General features: G+C 40.2%; 1 protein-coding gene across 1 annotated transcript; it reads right to left on the reverse strand.

The window, feature by feature from the left end:
• Window positions 1–16,000: 16,000 nt before the first annotated feature.
• Window positions 16,001–20,576, reverse strand: ky (kyphoscoliosis peptidase). Its single transcript, XM_062042399.1, has 7 exons — window positions 20,428–20,576; window positions 19,397–19,953; window positions 18,945–19,059; window positions 18,765–18,882; window positions 18,134–18,325; window positions 17,833–18,023; window positions 16,001–17,654 (listed from the first exon to the last, which is right to left on the reverse strand). The coding sequence occupies exons 1-7, from the start codon at window positions 20,471–20,473 to the stop codon at window positions 16,327–16,329; spliced, it is 2,547 nt and encodes an 848-aa protein (XP_061898383.1). The 5' UTR covers window positions 20,474–20,576; the 3' UTR covers window positions 16,001–16,326.
• Window positions 20,577–25,050: the final 4,474 nt, after the last annotated feature.

Raw genomic sequence — 25,050 nt, forward strand, 5'->3', positions numbered from 1 at the left:
CGTATTTCAAAGGTGCCAAACTGACTTCCACATTTCGTTTTGGAGGGGGTCGATTGTATTTTGCACAAAAACTGCTGTAACTTGTGTTTTTTTCCTGTGACTGACGCTTTGTTTTTATATACAATCATCTCCTTGTATGTACGTTACCACACCGTGTGACTCATTAAATATTATATGCTCCGTTAATCCTGCCTTAAGAGATGTTGTCTTGACAGTTTTCCTCCTATAAACCAACCTTCTTCAGCGCCGACGCTCGAAAAGGACCGAACCCCGGGATCGGCAGCTGCGGCGTCAGGCCGATGTTTGAAGAGGTTTAAGAAGTGCTGACAGCGTGATAAATGCGGCCCCACTTGACGAGGTTTTGGACTCCCATTTCCTCATTACGTGTTTACAAGAAAGGAATATTGTGTGTGTGTGTCCTTGTATTGTTGCCAGGCAGATATAGTCCCCCACATGGCTAACCTCTGACATCAGCGTTTCCTCACCTCCCTCCAGCCACCCCACCGATCTGCATGTTTCTCTCCAGCGACTTAAGGCAAGAACACACACACACACACAGTACCCCTTCCCGGTCCCTGACACGCTCAGCACACCTAAAACTCTCCTCTCCCTTCAAATATGAAGCAGCCACATTTTTCTGCCCAACTTGATTGTGTTTGCACTCTCAGGCTATTTGTGGAGCTCTGACAGCCGCACATAAACACTCGTCACTCACACTGAGCTGAGTGGACGCAGGCCTTAGTGGACAACATTGCAGCTACAGACAATTCAGTTTGTTCACTTTTAACCAACTGGAAGGTTCTGTTGGGTCTTGAGGTGTTTATGATATCATAATCACTTCAGTCTCTTCAGCAAGACGCTTGTCATCTTGGTGTTCGGACTCCTGATCATGCAGTTTCTGCTACACAATGTCACAGTACAGTACGTGCTGTGATTAAAGTTTCCACTCGATGAACCGCAGCTTCCCAGCAGCACTCATGCATCCTCAGACCATGCCACCACAACCATGCTTGACTGACAAGACACAATTAGCTTGCTACTCACTTGTTTCCATGCTATTTAATGATAGTGTGTGTTCACTAGAGGTCGACAGATATGTTTTTTCCAGGCTGATACAGATACCGATTATTAGTACTCAAGGAGGTCGACAGCTGATATTCTTTTGCAGTAAAAGGATTTAAACATCAATAGTATATGTCACTAAACAGATGGACAAGGCTTTACGTTGCGGTTTTAACATTATTTTTGAGGAATTGTTGTTAATTTAGCACCAAACAACATCAGGTGATTTCACAAACACCTTTTATTAGGTGTTTCCAAAAAAAGGGCTACATTGGGCTAAAAAAAAATGTTGGTCGAAGGCCGAATGCATTTGGAGTAATATATATATATATATATATATATATATATATATATATATATATATATATATATATATATTTGTGTGTGTGTGTGTGTATGTGTGTATGTATGTGTGTATATATATATATATATATATATATATATATATATATATATATATATATATTTGTGTGTGTGTGTGTGTGTGTGTATGTATGTGTGTGTATATATATATATATATATATGTATATATATATATGTGTGTATATATATAATGTGTGTATATATATATATTGTATGTATATATATAATGTATACTGTATATATATATTAGGGCTGGGCAACGATTAAAAATTTTAATCATAATTAATCGCACTATTTCTCCGATTAATCACAATTAACTGCATTGTATACGCAAAACCCAATAATGAATTCAAAAGTAGTGTGTAGTGCACCTTTATTGGAATATTCTCCCATACGAACAAAAGCGCCAAAACATTTGTTGTGCAAACAAAATTTAAATCAGTACTTGTTAAACAGTAGCAGTTAAATAGCATATTTTATGAAAATCAACTCAAAAAATGTCAATACAAACATTCAAGTTTATTGCCACTGCCAGGGTATTTAAAGGCCTACTGAAAAACACTACTACCGACCACGCAGTCTGATAGTTTATATATCAATGATGAAATCTTAACATTGCAACACATGCCAATACGGCCGGGTTAACTTATAAAGTGCAATTTTAAATTTCCCGGGGAACTTCCGGTTCAAAACGCCTTTGAGGATGACGAATGCGCGTGACGTAGCCAGTAGAACACAAGTATGGCTTCCCCATTGAAGCCAATACGAAATAGCTGTTTTCATCTCATTATTCCACAGTATTCTGGACATCTGTGTTGGTGAATCTGTTGCAATTTGTTCATTGCATTATGGAGAAAGAAGCTGAGCAAGCAAAGAAGAAAGTCGGTGCGAAGTGGAGTATTTTGCGAGGGAAGTCAGCAACACAACACAGTCGGTGTTTCATTGTTTACATTCCCGAAAGATGCAGTCAAGATCGAAGAACTCGGACAACAGAGACTCTTACCAGGAGGACTTTGACTTCGTTAACAGACACAGACGCAATACCGTGAGTACGCTTCCAAACATTTGATCGCTTGCTATAACTAGCTCGAGCTAGTAGCTAGGAGCTAGGAGCTAGCATAACAAACACGTAGGTGTTTGTTATGCGGGATTAATTTGTGGCATATTAAATACAAGCCTGGTTGTGTTGTGGCTAATAGAGTATATATATGTCTTGTGTTTATTTACTGTTGTAGTCATTCCCAGCTGAATATCAGGTCACCCCCGACTCTCACAGCATCTTCCCTATCTGAATCGCTTCCACTCCCCACTAGTCCTTCACTTGCACTTTACTCATCCACAAATTTTTCATCCTCGCTCAAATTAATGGGGAAATTGTCGCTTTCTCGGTCCGAATCTCTCTCACTTCATGCGGCCATCATTGTAAACAATAGGGAACTTTGCGTATATGTTCAATTGACTACGTCACGCTACTTCCGGTAGGGGCAAGCCTTTTTTTATCAGATACCAAAAGTTGCGATCTTTATCGTCGTTGTTCTATACTAAATCCTTTCAGCAAAAATATGGCAATATCGCGAAATGATCAAATATGACACATACAATAGATCTGCTATCCCCGTTTAAATAAAAAAAATTCATTTCAGTAGGCCTTTAAGTTATCCTGTTTGTTATGGAAAATAAATATAATCTACATACAAATCCCTGAGCCACAATCATAACATCCGAACAGGCAATTTCTGAGGTATCAGCAGAAACATTTTCCTCTAATTTTCCTTTCCATAATGCCTCTCCTCTGTTTTCATTATAGACAGAGCATGTGAATGCAGCACCCACTTTTCATCAATATAATGCACTGTAACTCAGAGGTAATTATGCTTACCGATTGATGTCCAGTAGTCCCCACTGAGAGCAACTACAGCTGCACGTTGTAAAGTTGTCACTTTTACAGTCCTCTCATTTTCATACAACTGGTGTATTCTTCGTGCGATGGTGCGTCTTGATGGCGGCTCATACGTGCTGTCACCTGTTGCGATTCGCACAATGTTTCTCAGGCCTACAGTCTGTAACTATCCACTTCGCTATGGCATTTCTTAGCTTCTCTCGCTCTGGTTTATCTATACTTCTCCCCCACATGCATTTAACGTAGTCTGCCGAAGCCTGGCTCCACTTCCTGCTTTGTTGAATGGTTTGCTCGCATCAACAGTGTGCTTCGCGTTAAGGTAATATTTTAGACTGGAAGTACTTCTGTGATAATAAAATTCAGCTTGGCAGTGGCTACAAACCACTTTGCTTCTGTCAAATCCGCCACCTGGAAGTACTTTATAATGAAAATGACCCTGTAAAAGTTCTGTTGAGTTACCCTTCTTCTCCATGCTTGTTTTGTTTTCTTCCGCGTTCTCCTTCTTTTTCCGCAGGAGCCAGCAATAGGCGTTAACAAAATAAAAGCATGTAAACGTAAATGCGCGATAAAAAAATTGTCGGCGTTAATAGATTGATGCGTTAACTCGAAATTAACGCATTAACTTGCCCACCCCTAATATATATATATATATAATTTGTGTATATATATATATATATATATATATATATATATATATATATATATATATATATATATATATATATATATATATATATATATATATATATATATATATATAATGTATATAATGTATATAATGTATATGTATGTATGTATATGTATATGTATGTATGTATATGTATATGTATTTACATACATACATATACATAAATATGTATGTATGTACGTATATATATGTATACATATATATATACATATATACATACATACAGTTGCGGGCCATGCGTTTTCCACCTAGGCCTTCAGTGATGTCTGACTTCAATGATTACCTCTCAAAATACCATAATTGATGTCCCCACATGACCATTGCTGAAGCAATACTATACAGAAACACATTCACGCACTACTGGGCATTGTACAAAAAGGGGTATTTTATGGCGCGTTTAAAAATCAATAAACCCGCATGAGCAATTATAACATATCTTATGTGGTACTGTGAAAATTTAAATTGCAAAAAATATATACATAAACGTGAAACAATTAAGAAATAAATTATCTGTACTCACTTTTCATCGCCAGGACAGTTGAGCTCGCTTCCGGGGTTGGCCGACATCGTCTCACAAGATGTAGTTTCTCTTTAAATATCCTTCTTGGAAATGGCCTTGCAAATATATGTGTTGTCTTGTCTAATCATAAAAGATGCAGACGAGGCGTGTTGGCTGAGTTCTTAAAGTTTACTCCACAGCGTGCTCATCAAAAACATTCCGCTGCATGTCTACATGCCTAAACGGGGCTACTTCGCATGCTCTTCACTACTGTGGCATGCTTTGTAATGGAGTTCTTATGTTACCTAGCCGTGAAAGTTTGACTTCTACCTTGTTTACTTCCGACAACCTCCTTAAAGTTTCATAATCAATCAGAAATATCAAGCAGCTAAGATGTACCAAAGATGGATAAGTGTGGAGAGTGTTTTGCATTTTTCCCATCATGTTTTGTAATGGATTTAAATGGGTGTAATTTAGATTTTTTTTTATGGTGCATGGACGTTTTTTCATAATGTCCACAAAGTTTAGTGAGCAGGTTGTGTGATGTGTGACCATGTTTGTTGACTAATTGTGTTGGTTGGATTTTGTTGTTGTTGTACCGTTACTAGGGAAGGTTGTTTACATTGGGTCATATAAATAAATGCAGCATAATCCTCTGTCCGGAGCATAATTAAAGGTCATTGACCTGAATTACTCATGTTATCCACTCGACTGAGATATAATAGCATCAAAATTGCCAAAAGTTCAATCTCCCTGGGGGTGGGATCTCTTATTATATACTCATGTCGTCTCGCGGGCTTAATTGAAGATCTTGGCCCGTGGTCAACTGTAGTGGAAAGTCCAGGTTGTCAATGAGAACCAAAGTAGATTTAACACAAGAGTTTTATTTTACTCATAATCAAATGGTACAATGGTTGGGTTGAGTTGTCTAGCACACAGAAAGTTTCCCCCCCCGGGCGCGCCCGTCACCATGCAAAAGAAGATGGTGTCCAAAACACACTCTTCGTTTGGCTTTATCCCTTTCTTATCTCTCTTGTTAGTGCGTCAATGTCTTATTTTGTTTTCCCTATCTGTTCCATAACAACTCGAATCTTTCAGACAGTCAACACATTCACTAGACAGGTTGGCATGACTTAAAGTTCACTTTTGTCCCACAGAAGAGGAAGAGAAATCAAAATGAGCATACATTTTTGACAGACATGAACTATAGGTCAAAGGTCAGAAATTCTACTACATACCCGCCTTCCAGGGTCTTAAGACCCTGGACCAAAACAATTTCTGATATAGACCACTAAATTAAATCTCTACCGCAGATAGAGGCAAAAACCTCAATGTTTTTATACGAGGCAAAAATTCCGTCTATGACCCTCCTTCAGAGCGATCGCTGTTACCAGCCTGCAGTAAAACCATCTCACAGAACACAATTAGTGGCCTACCCTTTGAGTTAGTAACGTAATACCAAAATACTTTGATCATGAACATAATTAGATGAATATATATATTCTTATTCAAGATGTATTTTCACATTAATAATGAATCAAACAAGATCTGGTTTAGAATTAATATAGACTTATGACTGTAAGCTGTTGCATTATTATTTTTCCCGGCATTTGCAATGAATGTAGTTACCAATTGATTTTGTACACACAACTGAATTTCGTATGAGTCCATGTTCGATTAGTGCTCGTATGGATGGCTCGGTGGTGCCTCAGGCTGGTGGCCTGCCGACACCTCGTTGGGCTCTTGGCTGCCTTGGTGAAGAAAGAGATCCACTCAAACAGTCTGTCTCTGTCTGTTCTTGGGGTGTGGTTCAGTCCATTGGGCAGACTGTTTAATGGCATGTCCGTGCTGGCCGAAATTGGGGAAAAGTATGGGGCTTTGGGGAAGGCGGGGCAAAGTATGGGGCGTTGGGGCTTTGGTCCAGGCCCTCGGCTTGCTTCAACGCCTCCTCGCCGCTTCGGCACTCCTGACACCTCCTTCCAGGGCTGCTGGAGTCCCGATGGACGCATCTTGGCTGGAAACCTTAGTCGTTCTCGTCATCGCTGGCAAGGTGTTGTCTCTCCTCTCGGTTCCTTCCAGTCGGGTATCGGGTGTTGGTCCTGGATTGGCTTTGACCGTGCCCCTCTTAGCGAGTGCAAGGGAATCTGGAGTGGCTGCTTTCATCCTCAAATCTGCACAGAGGAACTTGCACACAAATTCTACATTTTGCAAACTTACCATTTTGGTCTCATGGTCTTTCCACCTTCCTAGGAAGCTGCTGGTCCTGAGAAGTGCTGATCTTGTGACTGAAGATGATAACCTGTTTTCTTAAAATAGGTGCCGTTGTTTGACCTAATCTTTTTGGGGAAACCATGTCGGGATATTAGATCATTCACAAAATATTTAATTACTGAATTGGCACCCTCCTTTGAGGGTGGGGTTGCTTTCGCCAACCACTGCAATTGTCAATCTAAATCATTACGTTCCTTTATCCTTGTACCGGATTGATCATATCGATTAAATAAAACCTCAACACGCTCAAACTTGACCCAATCCAAACTCACCTCCCCCCTCTGTCCCTCTCACAGGGACAGTGTTAGTCGCAGTAATAGTAATAGTAGTAGTAGTATTAGTAGTTTCAGAAACATCCAAGAAAAAGAAAAGGCAGCTGATAGTCAAGTGCAGCAAGAACAGAGGCGGAGGACAGGTCATGTTTGAGGTCACTGTTCGCTTTTGCAATAGTACTTTGATATTTTACAACACCTAGTGAATTATTGTGGCCTCAATAATTCACTAAATAGTTGTATTTAATTTAGTCTATCTATGATGGGACTATGCACAGAAACATTAAGTTCAGAAACAGATATGTTCTGTACTAGATTATATCTAAATAGCTACTTTCCATCTGTAGTCCCTGGCTACCTAAATTAAGGGGATCCACAAATCAAGCAATAAAATTATGACACTAATTAATCATAATAAATATATATATTCATAATAATCAATAATTAATCAAAAATAATCATACTGTAGCATGTATTCAATTATAAGAAAAGTCACCAAATGCCCCTTCATGGACACATACTTACCATACAATACAACCACACCTTATTTACATCATCACACAAAAACAATACATGCTCTTGTTCACATCTGTCATCATTCGTAAAAACAACCAAGATTTTAACAGCCATACCTCACAATTTACAACAAAAATGCTCTCATGGATAAATATAATACTCATTAAATTGATGTGTCAACATAATGCCCCTCTTAGTGACCGTCTGAGCAGCCTTGATTGCTCCAAAGCCACTTTTTAATTTCAACTTTTCTATTCCTTTTGTTATAACGTGGAGAAGGCTAATTGGTCTGTACATGTTCTGGTCTTCTTTATTTCCTGCTTTATGGATTTAATCATAGTAGCAGTTTCTCGACGTGGTAGGGAAAGTGTTTTCCGTTATATTTATTTATCAATCGTTGTTATACGAGCAATAATACAATCCTTATATGTTTTTAGGAAGATAGTGTCCAACCCATATATATATCTCTAGATCGTGAGTCTGATAATGCAGCGAAGATTTTGTTTAACTTTGTTTCATTTGTTAATTCTAAAATTAGTCCATCCTGAATAAATGACAATTATTTGCACTGATTTTGAGGGATTTTTATTCAGGGTTTGTACAGACTGGATGAAATGTTCATTAAAATTATTACTTATGTCCAGACTGTCTGCGATAGTAACGCCATTGATATTTAATGTTATAGTGTTGTTTCTTGTTTGCTCTCTTTCCGTAAGTTTGTATCTGGTTTTCCATAACTCTCTATTGTTCCTTTTTGCAGCTTTAATTAATTCTAAGTGAAAGTCAGCCTTAGACTTCCGCATAAACATTGTAACTTTTGTTCCTCCAAACTTTTAAATCATACGATCTGTATTTAGACCTGTTTTAATTGCTCTTATGAGAGCTGAGTCCTCATGTCTTTATTAGAATCCAATGGTATTTTTATTTTAACACTCTTCTTTCTGGTTTTGTATTCGTGTATTTACAGATGTTCTCTTTAATTTTTGTCATCCAATTGTAATTCTAGTAGGGCTGCTTTCATTTGTATCATATAGAAGCCATTTATAATATCCTTAAGTTTCTTTCTACGCGTCTTATTTAACCAGTCCAGATTAACGTCCCCCATGACGTTACTTCTGTCATACTATGCTGTTTGAGGATGTCTGAAAATGAATCAAAAAAATGTCTTTAGCTGTGGTCGGTCGGTATACTACAATTACCTTGAAATACATTTCTGAGGAAAATGTGATTTTAATTTCAACATACTCAAATTGATCTACTTTTAATGTTTTCCCTTCATAAATCATAATTCCTCCCCCCCTTTGTCACTCGATCTGTCTTTTCTGTAATCTAACCATGTCTCTGATAGACACGGTAATCCGGATTAGAGTCTGACAGTAACTGCTGTATTTGTTCAGTATATTTCCTGTGGTAGAAAGTTTATTAATGCGGACACGTTTGTTACTGAATACTTTCTACAGACTTCTGTCTCTCTGCAACTTTGTGTATGTAATCTTAAATTTTGTTTTAGCTCAGCTGTTGTGTAGCTGCTAGCTCCTTGTAGCCTACAGCAGAAATGTCCAAATTGCAACCAATAGCTATGTTTTTTAACAGACAACCGAAATAATTGATTTGCGTATCGGTTCAATCAGCGGCAGCTACGCCCTGTTTTATCATTTGACCTAAATTGTTTTTGTTTCGTAGGCAGGACAGAGGGAACAATGTGGGTCATTAGTTGTCCATCTTATACCATTCTAATGTTTTAAGGATAGTTCACATGAGCGGCCATACCTTGAGTCCCACCATATATAAGAGTCAAAGGCTCCTATTATGAGTCGTTCAATTGGTGATCATACACTTTGGCGGTTTGGGTGGCAGGACACACGGACGCACCTCCGTCAGCCAGCGCTAGGACAGTTGGAGCAGTCCCCGTCTTCCACTCATTCCTGGGAGGCGTCCCCAGTAGTTGTCAGCTGATGTCGTGCTGTCAGGCAACATCAGGAAGTTCCTTCTGTGCAGTATTGAATTGTCAGGGCACAGTTCGTAAGCAGGTCATTACAAGGTGTGTGCAGGTTGACCACAAAGGAATGCTTCAAAGATTGTGTTGAACATTGTCCGTTGACACTTATGTCCAGCAGGGGTCTGTTTGTATCCTGCTGTTCGTCCTGCTGTCACACCTGTATTTTTTGTGAGCATGTTCTGGCTACACCTTTGGAGCTTGTCTTGTTCAGATTGGCAGTCCCCCGGCTGCATATCCTTTCCACCCTCGCTTGACCTAGCACAACCGTGGCTATCACCCAAGTCCGTCTGTATGGTTTTACGTTTTGTTGAGGTTTTTTCCTCCAGAATTTGGAACTCAAAACATGTACACCCATCGTTTTCATATCCTCTCGTTAGTTCAATTTGCATATCACGTTTTAAAATTACAGTCTTAACTATCCCATTAATTGCTAATCAAAAACCTTAATTCAAAGATTATACGTACTACTTCATGTGTATTTAAGTACCCTTTTAATTCACTTAAAGATTATCTATAAGTTAATTTAAACTATCATTTGTCTATCAGTAGGCGCGAGCAAGCTGTCATGCTGTGCGTGTCACGCTGTGCGTGATACTCTCCAAAACAATTTATTCACGTTTCTCCTCATCTTTCAGCTAAATCTTTTAATCTTTTAACTTTTAACGTCCGTACTGTGTTTATTTTTATTGTCTGCATTTTAAAATATTTAAAATCTCAGGTACCCCTTGGCATACCTTCAAGTACCTCCCTTTTTTGTCCGGGCGGAAACACCATACCCTCATTTGAGAACTACTGGTTTAGCCTATGAAAATCCTTTGTCTCATACATCATTACACTGTACAACTCCTCTTTGGGGGCTAGGATGACAGGGAATGCAAAACAATAAACAGTGCAATACTTTTTTTTATATCATGGTCGTTAATGCCTAGTTTCTCTTTTAATAGATCTATTTTGTTTCCATTTATACCCTTATTAGTTACTGTCTTACTTTTTAGTTCTTCTTCCAAAGGGAACTCTCCTGAAGGAATCAATAATGTGTTATCTGTCTATCTATCTATCTATTACTAACCCGAGCACAATTCATGACGTCATGCTCATCTTGCAGACAGTTATTTCCATTTAGTTTTATTCTCTATTTGTAATTCTACATGCACCAATGTCACATAGAAATTTGCTTTCTTTGTTATTTATTTACATTATTATTTCTGGTTTACTTGCTGTCTGTTTACTTAAGTTCTCATATTTTGGTCTGTCTTCCTTCTGATTAGAATTTGTTTAACGCTTCTCTACGTTTTGTTTTTGACAATGGCGCTGAGTGGCTCTTATCTGTACTTCTTCAGACTCTATGTTTCACAGATGCCCTTAGATGTATTAGAATATAAATTTAACTTTTATTTTATTGTGTGTTTATTCCTAAAAAAAATTAAAATGTCAATGTATGATCAATTTATCTTTATCAAATTTAAATTCAATATTATTAATTTATTTGTTGTATAACTATTAATTCAAAGTTACAGTGTGTCCTAATCTATGATGTTCGTGCGTGTGTGTTTGTCTCAACTTCCACACAGAAACTGGATGGATCAGATAAGCAACAAGGCTGTACCAAAAAAAAGTATACTAGACATATAAATGAATGATTAATTAAACAATGTTTCAATGTCCCACAATCCGTATTTATTTATTGATATTTAAACGTGTAATTTTCCATATATCTATTATTTTACTGGACTTAGCAAGCACCTACTACTAGCACACTCTACAGACCGAGAATAACTGTTTAACCACACTTAGTAATGCCAAGCTAGATGCTAACCTAGCCTTACTATGCCTCAGTAAGCAAACTTTTGCTAACCTAGCCCAATGCTATGCTAACACAATGCTAACCTAGCTCAATGCTATGCTAACACAATGCTAACCTAGCTCAATGCTATGCTAACACAATGCTAACCTAGCTCAATGCTATGTGTCACTCCTCTTCGAACTAATGCCTCACGCAGCTGTCATTCACACAGCCTCGTCACACGCACACACTCTTATCTCAAAATGTCTCCAGCTCTTTTTTTTTTTTATATGCGTCACACAGTCACTCACACACAGAGAATTTACCAGCGAGCAAGAGCTGGTAAATTAAAACAACTGTAATATCGCACAGTCACAATCACCAGTATAGTTAAAAACAAATTCAAATGACTGGAATTAGCTCGCAGCGCCCACGAGGGGGAGCCTCCCTGCTTAGGCTGCTGCCTCCGCGATCCAACCTCTTGATAAGCGAAAGAAATAATTATATGGATGGATCATTCACTCATGTGTTTTCTGTACATAACTTTGTCTATTTTCTCACACGCACACACATAACCAACAATTTCCCAGGTCTTGCAGATCAGCGGGGGTGCGAAAAAAGCGTGAGGGAACTCCCACAAAAGCATGAGGGAGAATTAAAACAGATAAGAAACCAGGTGCTACACAAAAGTTATTAAAATACGCAGATATATATATATATAAATTTAAAAACACACATTTTTATCCCACAAAACACTCCCCCCTGGTCCGGACCAATATAAACAACTAATGCACGCGTGCTTTTGTGGAATCGGCCGTCTCATAACACACACACGCAGGTCATTCTTACTCATATAACGGCGATTAACCCATTCAGCGGAGCAAGTCCTGCTTTTCCTTCCTGACCAACACGGATAACAGCCTAAGGCGCTGTAGAATAACCAGGAATCACCCTTCAATTTCTACAGTACATCGTGTCTGGTCAGTCCATATAGTTTCACCAAGTCTCTACCATATGGAGCCCTTACTCTATCCATCTATACTGCAGCAAATTTCCAAATTCGTGACAACTTGGCTCAGTTGATCTCCTTTACCGGAGTCACTGAACGATCACCTTATATCAGGCTTTTTACCCGGCTGCAGCTTCCACATAGACAGATACGTAGGACCTTCATAGACGTCATAAATTTGTGTGGGCCAAATGTCACATCAGTTAGCCAACCTTGCCTTAAATTTCGCTGTGTCCAACTCCGGCTAACCATGTACTTGCAAAGAAATTTTTCGTCTCACATCGTCTATGCTTCTACACTCCAAACCACCAAAATTCTATCAACAATCCCCATTTGTTAAAAACAAGAGATTACAAGTTTTCAACAAACACACAGACAAATGATCACATATAATACAACTCAAACCAACCAACACATGCCTCAGTCTAGGTTGTTTTTGGAGAACTATCTTTTATGAAAAAAAATTTCAGTTTTTATCTTACCGATCCCGTTTCTCTTCAGACAGACAACTTTTACACAATAAGCAAAATAGCTTACCTTTTATTAGATGCGCGCGTGCAAGCGTTGTCTGCCTGAGAGAGAAGCCGGGAGTGGATGTTGACTTGCAGAGTTCTGGACCATCCTAGTTCGTGACGCCAATTTTGTAGTGGAAAGTCCAGGTTGTCAATGAGAACCAAAGTAGATTTAACACAAGAGTTTTATTTTACTCATAATCAAATGGTACAATGGTTGGGTTGAGTTGTCTAGCACACAGAAAGTTTCCCCCCCCGGGCGCGCCCGTCACCATGCAAAAGAAGATGGTGTCCAAAACACACTCTTCGTTTGGCTTTATCCCTTTCTTATCTCTCTTGTTAGTGCGTCAATGTCTTATTTTGTTTTCCCTATCTGTTCCATAACAACTCGAATCTTTCAGACAGTCAACACATTCACTAGACAGGTTGGCATGACTTAAAGTTCACTTTTGTCCCACAGAAGAGGAAGAGAAATCAAAATGAGCATACATTTTTGACAGACATGAACTATAGGTCAAAGGTCAGAAATTCTACTACACAACATTTGCATTTTAAAATATGGGGAATCTTTTGGGAAAATGTGCAAAAATACGGGATCTCTGTACATCTCAATAACTCGGCAATTACTCACTTTTGTAACAGTTTATGGGTTGAACACATTGTAAGGTTTCCTCGTGAGGAACTCTTAAATATTGCGAACATTTAAATAAAATCCATTCAGGGCTCCTTCACGTAGCTTATACAGTAGATGAGACATTTTTCAAGCTGGCTGACATAATTTCTTCCTGGATGTTACAGAAAGTATGAGAATGTGTGATCTGCTGCCTATTCTTCTTTACTTATATAATGAGTCATATTTCAAGATATTAACTCAAGGTTTGGATTTTTGAAAGATATATCTTTTCCGTCGTCTTCATGTCCATCCATCTTTGTTGCGTTGTTTTTTGATTAATTTTCCGGAACATGAAACTTTCCGCGCTACTTTAATGAGCCCACGCTCCTGGTGTAGTGGACAGACGAAGATTTCGCAGTAGCGAAAACTAACAAATTATAATCGGTGAAACGCTGGAAAATAATGACAAAAACTGCATTTGCCGGCCAAAAAATAGACGTTTTGAAAGCTGAGCAGAGTGTAAGATCGACCAACACCATACTTGCCAACCTTGAGACCTCCAATATCGGGAGGTGGGGGGGGGGGCGTGGTTGGGGCGGGGGGCGTGGTTAAGAGGAGAGTATATTTACAGCTAGAATTCACCAACTCAAGTATTTCATATATATATATATATAAATACTTGACTTTCAGTGAATTCTAGCTATATATATATATATATATATATATATATATATATATATATATATATATATATATGTATATATATATATATATATATATATATATATATATATATATATATATATATATATATATATATATATATATATATATATATATATATGTATATATATATATATATATATGTGACGGTCCACAACTGTATGTGGCACAATGCAGCTCCACACTGCTGTCGTTTCAACATATCACTGGCACCAGGTGGATTATGAATTTCTTTTATTACAGTGTCCTGCAAAACAGTGCAAATTGTGAGACTGCGAGTCCACTTGGGTCACGGGATTATCAATTGGAAGGCGTCACAGTTCTGAGCACTTCCCGCAGGTAAAGTACATACCACTTCTCGCCAGCAACAAGCGCTGTTGCAACACTTCATTCATAATTTAATCAAGCATAATGAACGTCTGTTTCTACACCGTTACATATATATATATATATATATATATGTATATATATATATATATATATATATATATATATATATATATATGTATGTATATATATATATATATATATATATATATATATATATATATATATATATATGTATATATATATATATATATATATATATATATATATATATATGTATATATATATATATATATATATATATATATGTATATATATATATATATATATATATATATATGTATATATATATATATATATATATATATATATATGTATATATATATATATATATATATATATATATATATATATATATATATATATGTATATATATATATTGATTTTATTATATAAATAAAATAAATACTTGAATTTTAGTGTTCATTTATTTACACATATACACACACAACACTCATCTACTCATTGTTGTACTTGAAAGTACAATGCTTTGTTAAGGGTTGAATTATCCATCCTCTTTCTATTCTCTGTCACTATTTTTCTAACCATGCTGAACACCCTCTCTGATGATGCATTGCTGTGTGGCACGCACAAAAGTGCTTTCATCAAATGCACGAGAGTGTGGAATCTTCCAAAACCGGTCAATCCTTGCTTCCTGGGGAAGATCTTCCCTGGCAAGCAATTGGTACTCCAGTACTTGTACCCGGAGGCTGGTCAGGTCCAATCGCAGCTGCGGCAGACTTTTTTTTTTTTGGGGCGTGGCCTCCAGCTCCGGCTGAATACCGGGAGTTTGTCGGGAGAAAATCTCTGTCGGGAGGTTGTCGGGAGAGGCGCTGAATATCGGGATTCTCCCGCTAAAAACGGGAGGGTTGGCAAGTATGCAACACTGCAGTGGAAAAAAAAGCGCCCTTTTCAATGAGCTGGTGCTTGTAACTATCTACTTCAGTATTTATCTATTAAAAAAAAAAATACTGGTATCATGTGTATATATTGTATCAGATGATGTAGTTCTGTTGTAGGCAAACAAGCTGGTCTGAGAGTGTCCCCGGGCTTAGTCCAGGTTCATTAAGTATAAGGCCGATAACATTATACATCAAAATGCCAATTATCGGCCTGGCCCGGTCGATCTCTAGTGTTCACTCATTTTTTGTATACTGCTGCATATACACTACTGTACACTGACTACTCTAAAATTAGTCTGAGTCAACTTTCTGTTACTGCTGTTTGACAAGATGTACTGTCATAAAAAATCTAGTTTTCTTTGGCCTGATGATATACAAAACTTGTTTAAGTCATAATATGTTCTCCATGATTAAGATGAATAACAAAAGATACAGTAACATTAACTGGAAGTTAAAATTGGATACTGTACATGCTGGAAGAAACACAGTTCAAATGTCTAATACAAGTTTTTAATGTGTGTTGTTGTATAAAGCACAGCTCATTGTTACACAATACAAATACATACAAATGCAATCATGACATAAAATGATGGCTTAGCACCACAACTGAGCACCAGTGAAAACCCATTTAGTCCTGAAGTCTGCCTGAAAAAAGTATCAAGCTTTAAAAATCCTCTAGGAAACAAGCAGCTTTATTTTAATATCAACGCCGCTAAACCTAAAAGAAGGAAACTGCTCACAGTCTTTACACATCTAAACTGACAATTGCCCATATTGTTAGCATGTATGAGCTAATTCCAGAATCCAAATGCCAGATCTGATCCATTTTACACTTCTCCTTGCACTGGTTTGATGTCAAAGGTCATCAAAACAGAGAGGTCGCTGGACTCCCCAGATGAGGCGGCCAGCTTCAGTTGTGGGACGCCTTCCCCGCTGAATACTTCGCCTTCCCAGACCCGGCTTTTGTTCAGTTTCAGATCTGTCCGCCCTTCTCCCACCACGCACACCCTCTGGGCCCCCAGGATCCTCACCCGAAAACGAACCCAGGTTGCGGGCTCCAGCAGGCCCACACGGGGCTCAAAAAGCACGCAGCCTCTTCTCCAGGCGGCGTAGACGCGAGGGAAAGGAAGCCCCGCTTGATCGCAGCGGTTCCTAAGCACAAAGTCACACATGGGGTCAAAATCTCCACTGGAGGTGGTCCTGGCGTACAGGCCAAGGCGATACATGCCCGCGTCTGGCAGGCTGACGCTCACTGTCACTTTGCTATCTGTGTAGGTGCAGAAAATATGGCGTGTGAGCGGGAAAGCTCCCGCTATATTGTCCGCACTGCCCATCACAGGGTGAAGCTCCAGGTCTCGCTGGTTGTGGAAGGTGATGTTACACTTGCCTTGAGGCGTGCTCACCACAGGCGTCGTGTGGCTGAATTTGGAGAGACCCATCTCTGATGTACGGGTCCCCGGCCCACATACCGAGCTCAGATTAGGAGGGAAAAGTTCATCCTCACTGACAACCTTTCCTTTACAATGCAATAGGATGTTTGCGGCCGTCTGGAACTTGGCATCTGTTTTCTCATAATCCCGCACAAACACGGACAGCCGGTAGAAGCCACGTGAGGGGCACAGGACGTGGCAGCTCAGGAGGTCTGGTTGAATCTGAGTAGCCAGGCAGCGCTTGGTAATCGCGGCCTCCAAGTCCGGGTGGACAAGTTCACAAAGCACCATAAGAGACCTGGATGTCTTCAAAACTAACTTAAAACGACCTTCCTCAACCTCGGCCACCTCACTGTCCTGACTGCAGCCTGCCACTCCCAGAGATGCCGCATTGGGTAGCAGGCCCCATGATAGGTAAGGGTTCTCCGGGATATCCTCCATAGCCCTGGGTTGCAGACACTCCACTGTGAAGGAGCATACCCAGCCCAGGGGAGTGGTGGCTGTTTCTGGCCTAGCAAATATCTTCAGGTCGTACGTGCCGCTTGCAGGCGGCAGCAGCTGCAGATTCATGCTGCGGTGGGAGACCGTCAGGAGACCAGAGGAGCAGTGGCTGTTCTCTTTCTCCTCTGAAGTGTCGCACTGCAGGAAGTCCTGGTGCTGCTTCATCTCATAGGTAAAGGTCACGGGCCTGGTGAAACCAATGGAGACGTTTGCCTCACCATCGTCTGCAGAGAAGACAGATCGAGGATGAGTTTGCATAATGTAAACCTCTTGGAGCTTATTCCAAACTGGCTTTTAAATACCCTAATTGAAAGTATACAAGTTATTTGAGACTTATTTTCAAAAAACATTCCCTTGTCATGTCAAGAAAATTTTTAAATGTTTTCACCCAAAGTGACTGACCTGTGACGATGTGACAGTGATGAGGTTGCATTAGCCTCAGCCCCATGGAGAAGAAAGACGAAGTCTTGAAGACCCTCCTCTCAAAGTCCTCCAGGGTGATTGGTGACTCCAGAAGCTGCCATTTCTCCTCGTCGGGGAAGTGGGACTCTATAAACTCCTCTGGGTCCGTCAGGAAATAGAAATCATCAAACCTAAGGGGTGGAAGATGAAGACAGCTGCTATTGTGACTCTAGAATGGCTTGTTACTTCTACAATTAAACTAAAAAGGTTAGGGTTATAACTATCGGGTTTCTCCCCAGACCTTTTGACGAAGCTCTCTTCTTTCATGTTGACTTGTCCGGCTCCCCAGCAGGCGTCCATTAAGAACCACTGTCCTTCCAGGAGCACAGCGTTCCACAGGTGATCTGATTTCACATTCTTGAAGCTCTGGCCCTGGTGGTAGCCTATGCCCTTACTGTGCCCCGCCACTTCCTGGCATTCGATGCCCACCAGCCTGTAGAAAGGAGCACAGCGAGCTCACTGACCCACAGCTAGCTTAAATGTTGCTTGTCCGTCTTAAACGATGTCCATTCCCATCACGTCGTTTGGATGGAAAATTGTCTGGCTTGAAATCCGAAGGGATTAAGGGCAGAATGCTGCTCTATTGTGAGTGAATGAAAAAGTCAATTAAATGTGTTGCAGTATGGAATATGACTCAATTGTATTTGGCATGCTGCTCGTGATTAAAATCTCAAAGAGGCATCCTCGTGCAGTGGAAGAGCACGGTAACAAATTTATCAAGCACATGAAGCACACATAAAATCACCACTTTTTTTGCGTAATTCTATTTCCTCTCACTTGCACTCTGTCGAGTACCAACACAAGGTCATCTTTAGATCATGGAATGTATTTTGTCTTTTGGCTATCAGTGTTTGTTTTTTTTTTCATTTTACCTGCACATGTCTGTACAGAGACTGGAGTAGCCGCAACAAACTCCTCGGCCGCTTGCTATCACTTCCTCCGGGGAAGTCATCCTCTCTGAGTGCCCCAGGAAGCCGCTGACATCATATTCTGGAAACAGTGACAAGGCTTACTTTGTGTTCTCTAACCCTGTACCAGGACTTAGTACCCACCGATGTTGTGACAGAGCCAAACCCAGATGGCTCGGACTTTCTCCACCTCTGTCTTGGATACCTTTGTGATGCTCTGGACGATCGCTCTCACATTGTGCACACGCTTTTCCTTCATCTGCAACATAAACCTACAGTGTGTAGACTATAACAACATGACTACATAGATTAATTTGCCAAATCCCATCCGGCTCTGGTAGAATTCTCTCCTGCTGATAAGTATATCATAATGTCATTCAACAGGCAAAACTTGCACTCAGATTTGTGCTACCTGCTTGAAAGTAGCCATTCTCCAGTATTGTTTAGAATGAAGTGAAACCCACTGTGCTAACTATAACTTAAAGTTGTAGATCTACTCTATGAACCCCCAAATTAGCAGTTTTACAATTAACCTGTTTTGTGTGCTATTGTTGTTGGGTGTAAAGTTTTGATGTTCTGGCTGTTGGAGCCCTCACCTCTGACCCTGCTCTGATGACATGCGAGTCAAGCCTGTGGAAAACATCTGAGCTAGCGAAGAGATCTTTCCGGCGCTTCCTCCTCCCTGCTGCCATGAAGGTCTTGACTTGCAGGTTTTTTTGCTCCTCCACCTCCACCCTCACCGCGCTCTTCTTCACCACCGTGATGTTCCTGGAAGCGCTCTCGGATGACAGCTGTCTTTTCGCCACCGGGCGCTGGTCCTCTGCCTCCGCTGCCAGTTTCTCAAAGACATTGCGGCGAGAGAGCACGGCGCTCTGGGAGGCCTCGGGGCAGACCAGGGCTTGGGAAGCGGCCATGTCACCCTCAGCGGAAGCTTTGGGGATCTCATGACGTGCCAAAGCCGCTACCAGAGTGACGGTGCTCGACTGGCTTAAGCTGGGATTTTCCTGGAGATCACAAAGCCCCAGGGCCTTCACCTGTATGCATCCCACCTCGCTCTCCTCATCTTGCTTGGAAAGGTGTGCAGCACAAGAGAAGGGGAAGGAGAACTTCTGGATTGCAACTTCTGCCGACATTATGCGGAAGTCATGGTGTCCTAAATGAAGAAACAGCAAATATTTACCAACAACAAATACCCATCTTTTTCATGCTCCTCTCACAGAAAGTAACTGGTCTGTACGACACCTTCTGCAGGAGACAGTGATGAATTGGCAATTAAATTATTTCTATTCGTGACCGTTAATGATTGCAAAGGTTGCGATCATCAGTCTCTGTCAGCGCTTACAGCAGATTAGTTCCATCTTCCATCTTCCTGTCCCTGCTGGTCCTAAAGAACATTATATAAGACGACCACACTCATTGAAAAAAATATTGCTGTCCTTCGCCCAGAAGAACCAGCTTCACGTCGCATCTGCTGCACAGCACTTGACCCTAACCTGTGACTCCTGACTCTTCTTTAGAGCATAAACAGCGCAGAGGCAGACTTCGTGGTAAAATGTTCACATTTTTACAAAGCCTTTCACGCAGTAAACATATATGCTAGCGACAAGTCAGTGTGGTTTGTACTCACCCGGAGTGGATTTGAAATGCCTGCTGTGTGTTTGCTGGAGTGTCATGTAGAGATGTCTGTTGTGTTGTCAGACTGTGGAGGGGGGGCTCTTATATAGCCCCCCAGTGGCCTGCCAGGACAGGCCCCAGAATAACAGGCCTAAAAATACAACAAAGAGCAGCCAATAGGGTTGGGACCCAACTGAGGAGGGTGACCACCAAGCATACATGTGTGTTGTGCATATATGTGTGTGTTGAGTGTTGGCTGCAAAGTGGTCGCACAACGAGCAATAATGCCTGTGCATGCCGAGGGTTGAGAGGGTTTGGGGGGGCCGGCGGCGTAGGTTTTACGGACAGTGTGGCTTTTGCTAATGTGCACGTCAGCATTAAACACGTCAACACACACTCGGGCTATGTTGGCGCGTTCAGAATAGCGACGTTAAAAGAAAACGCGCTTTAAAATACTTGATGGACAAGTCAAATGCAAACAAGCCGGTCTGAGAGTGTCTCCGGGCTTAGTCCAGGTTCATTAAGTGCGCACAGGGAAAGAACAAAACATCTTTGGGGGAGGTTATTTGCATGGCTCTGTTTTCTCACAGTTTTATGTTAACTTCAACTCAACCACTTTTGCTTTTATTTGTATAAAAATGCGTGTGTGCTAAAACTAAACACCAAGACAACTACTGTCCTCTCTCCTCCTGTCCCCATGCACTTATTAAAATTCCTATTTCCAATCTTACGACAATATTATAAATAGCACAGCCAACATGCTTTGCGATTCATCATAAAACTTTACAGCGGCAATAAAACGTTATCGCCTAGACGTGGATCAACAGGAAGGCTCAGCTTGGTGGTTTTGGCCCCGTGTTGCTAGGCAGAATCTGTGGAGCGCTATCATCTGTGTCTCTTGGCCCTATTAAAAAATAAAATGGGCATGTGTTTTAAACAATGACAAACTAGCGACTGACAGCCAAAGTAATGTACTCCAAAAACAACACTAATAAACAATTGTAGGTTTAGTTACACAAGTTGATTTGAGCACTTAAATCATAAAAAGAGGCATCTGATGGGGCACTACCTCAAATGTCCTTTATTGAGCGTTGTTACGGTTCTGATTCTTTTTCCAATCCTCCGTGCTTCATAGTTCAATGAAAAAATGTTTTACATTTTAACCATACCGACTAGGGAAGGCACGTTTTATTAGAACAATTTGCACGCAAGGTACTTTGAATTGCTATAAAAGATGCATACAATTACAAGAAGGCAAATAAAATCATGAATTAAATCTAATCATCATAAATTAATCATGAATCAATTCAATTAAAATCAAAGCGTGTCGATAAATAATTTCAGTTGTCACTTGCACAGTTAAATATTCAAGTCTGTCTCACATCTTCTGGAAGACTGTTCCAGATATTAGGAGTGCAAAACTAATATGGCAACAACTAGCAGCTAACTGCCATGTGGCCCAGGATGTGTAAGCAATTTAATTACTGCTCTGTGTCAATTTAAACAAATACTGAAAATATCGTCCTTTGTGAGGCAATACCCCAAATGTCTTTCAAGGCAGGGCTATTCAACTTTTGTAGTTAAATTGACAGAACTGCACCGATTCTTTTTCCCTCGCTACTTGTTGCTCGGCAGCTTTTGTAAATGGTGCTTCATGTTCCGATTTTAAAACAGTGTGCGAGCCACGCCCACTTACATGATATGCTCAATCGCTACCTATTATCGTATTTGTGCGATAATTCCTCTTTTGGTACAGTACAATCTTTGTGTATTAATTCAAAGTTAAAACTGCATTAGACTACTTTATACACGCCCTGTGGTAATATTTTACCAAAGCCAATCGTCGATACGATATTTTAAGCTTCTGGTACGATAATTTGGCAACACGAGTCGCTAGAATACTGGGAGTATGTTATTATTTTTTAAAAAGGGCTAATGCGTTAGCTCAAAGTGCTCTGCCGGAGTCCAGTTGCAATGTCATAGTTGGATTTGTTCCAGTCAAATGTGCTATGCTGAGTCCAAACAGGCTGATCTTTGCACCATCCTGAATACATTACTTTAAAAAAGCAGCATGTGACGTGCCAGAAAGCCCAAGGAGGGGGCAACTTGATCGTAGTAATACTGTATAATGTCAGTCAGCGGCCACAGGGTTGTGTAACGCCGCCACATGCTGCTGTTGATGATGTTGTTGACGCAGGCGGCGGACCCTCGGCCAGCACGCCGATAAAACCATCTGGAGCAGCCTGCCGGCCAAGGAGGCTCGCTCGGGCTTATTAGGTGCAGCAGTCAGTCTGTGCTTCTCTGCCGCACTAAAATAGAGATGAAACGCGTGCAGATAACGATATGAGCTAATGACACGGCGGAGGGATGTTAAGCAGCTTCCACCTACCAGAGAATGTCTTTTCACAGCACGCAGCTTAAATTTCTTCCAATAGCTATTGAAATAGTCAAGCTGGAAAAACGCACCTGACGATGTTACCTTTGACCTTCTCCATGATTCCATCTTGATCCTCTCTATCAGCTTAGAGTCCAAATGTATTCATAGGCCACTTTGTTAGGCACACAATCCAATGCAAACTGCCCTTACAAAAATAGATAACAATGCTGTTTATTCGGTATAATATAACAATATCTTTCTTATTGTTCTTTTACTACTATACTTTTTTATTCAGATTAACCACACTTTTGCATTTACATTACCGGTTTTTACTTGGCTGCACAATTTAAATTAACTTGCTTTCGGTCTCCCCTAGAGGGGGGGGGTTACCCACATATGCGGTCCTCTCCAAGGTTTCTCATAGTCATTCACCGACGTCCCACTGGGGTGAGTTTTTCCTTGCCCGTATGTGGGCTCTGTACCGAGGATGTCGTTGTGGCTTGTACAGCCCTTTGAGACACTTGTGATTTAGGGCTATATAAATAAACATTGATTGATTGATTGATGAACTTAAAAGCCGAGCCTGGTATTTGGACACAAATGCAATTATATTGTCACAATGTAATCAGGAACATTTTCTTCCTCAAAACTTGAACTTGAACATTGAACAGCGTAACAATTTTATCCATACTTGCCAACCTTGAGACCTCCGATTTCGGGAGGTGCGGGGTGGGGGGCGTGGTCGGGGGGCGTGGTTGGGGTGGGGGCGTGGTTAAGAGGGGAGGAGTATATTTACAGCTAGAATTCACCAAGTCAAGTATTTCATATATATATATATATATATATATATATATATATATATATATATATATATATATTAGAGATGCGCGGTTTGCGGGCACACCCGCGGTGTCCGCGGGTTGGGCGGATGAATGACGAAAAAAATAGATTTTAAATAGATTCGGGCGGATGGCGGTTGAACCAATTCGGAAATATATATACATAGTAAATGTATAAAGAGAATCCTTCCTATGTGTCCCAGCAACAATTGAGCGCCGCAAGTGAGCGCTCCTTCAGCGCAGCAGGGCGCATTTTAGAGGCCAGGCGCTCTCGCCTGCATGAATCCTGGCACTGTAGATGCCATTTTATTCCTGCATAGTGCTAAAAAAAAAAGTAAGTAGACATACGGTTGGATATGTTAAACGAATTAGTCTACATTACCTAGGCTATACCAAATAAGCCCATGTCTAACCTATATTGAGTTCGGTCAGCTGAATAATTGTGATGGTTACGTGTTGTTTGGGCGCACTACAATGCAAAGGAATTAAGGCAATTGCGTTGTTTATTGTGTTTTTTTTTCTATTAGTAATTATTTGGCCTCGCTTTCAAGTGAAGCGCATCTCCGATTGGCTACAATGTAAGGCCATTTAGCCTGCTTTGTTTGTCGCGACCGTCTATTTTCATTATAATTCAATTATTATTTATTTAATTTATTTTTGTTTAAATAGGGATGACATACATATGTTGTTGTATAATTTAAGTTTGTGCGCGTGATTGACAGCCTAAGGCTTATAGGCACATTTTTTTTTTTTTTTTTTATTTCAACTTAAAAACGTATGAGCCTAAGCCTATGCCTACAACATAGGCTATGTGTTCATCTTTATTTTCCTGCCTGTCGTTAACAATGGAGATTGTCTGACATTTTGTCATGGCTGCAGATCAATCAATAAAGGTTCATCTTTGTCGCAAAATTGTTCACTGTTTCACTGTGCACCCGCCCTCGTCCCTATTTGAGCACTTTAACGTTAACAAGTTAATATTCATTGAAATAAATTCAGAACATTTTTTTTTACCTAACAAAAATATAGGCCTTGTTTTTCTAAAACATTTTTTTAACTTCTTAAAAGCATCGTTCTGCTTGCTGCAACTGCGCACACAAAGTGTGCGGAACGCACTCCTGGCAACAATAGTCAACACTTTCTTAATGGAAATGACAATAATATTATAATAATGATAAATACCGCCCGGGTGGCGGGCGGTTGTGGTTTTGATAAAATGTTGGTTCGGGTGGATGGCGGGTGGATGACGACTTTCGTGATGCGGTTGCAGATGAAATAATTGCCTATCCGCGCATCTCTAATATATATATATATATATATACCGTATTTTCCGCACCATAAGCCGCACCTAAAAACCACAATTTTTCTCAAAAGCTGACAGTGCGGCTAATAACCCGGTGCGCCTTATATATGGATTAAT

This window comes from Entelurus aequoreus, linkage group LG03, assembly GCF_033978785.1.
Source record: "Entelurus aequoreus isolate RoL-2023_Sb linkage group LG03, RoL_Eaeq_v1.1, whole genome shotgun sequence".
In the NCBI taxonomy this organism is placed as follows: Eukaryota; Metazoa; Chordata; class Actinopteri; order Syngnathiformes; family Syngnathidae; genus Entelurus; species Entelurus aequoreus.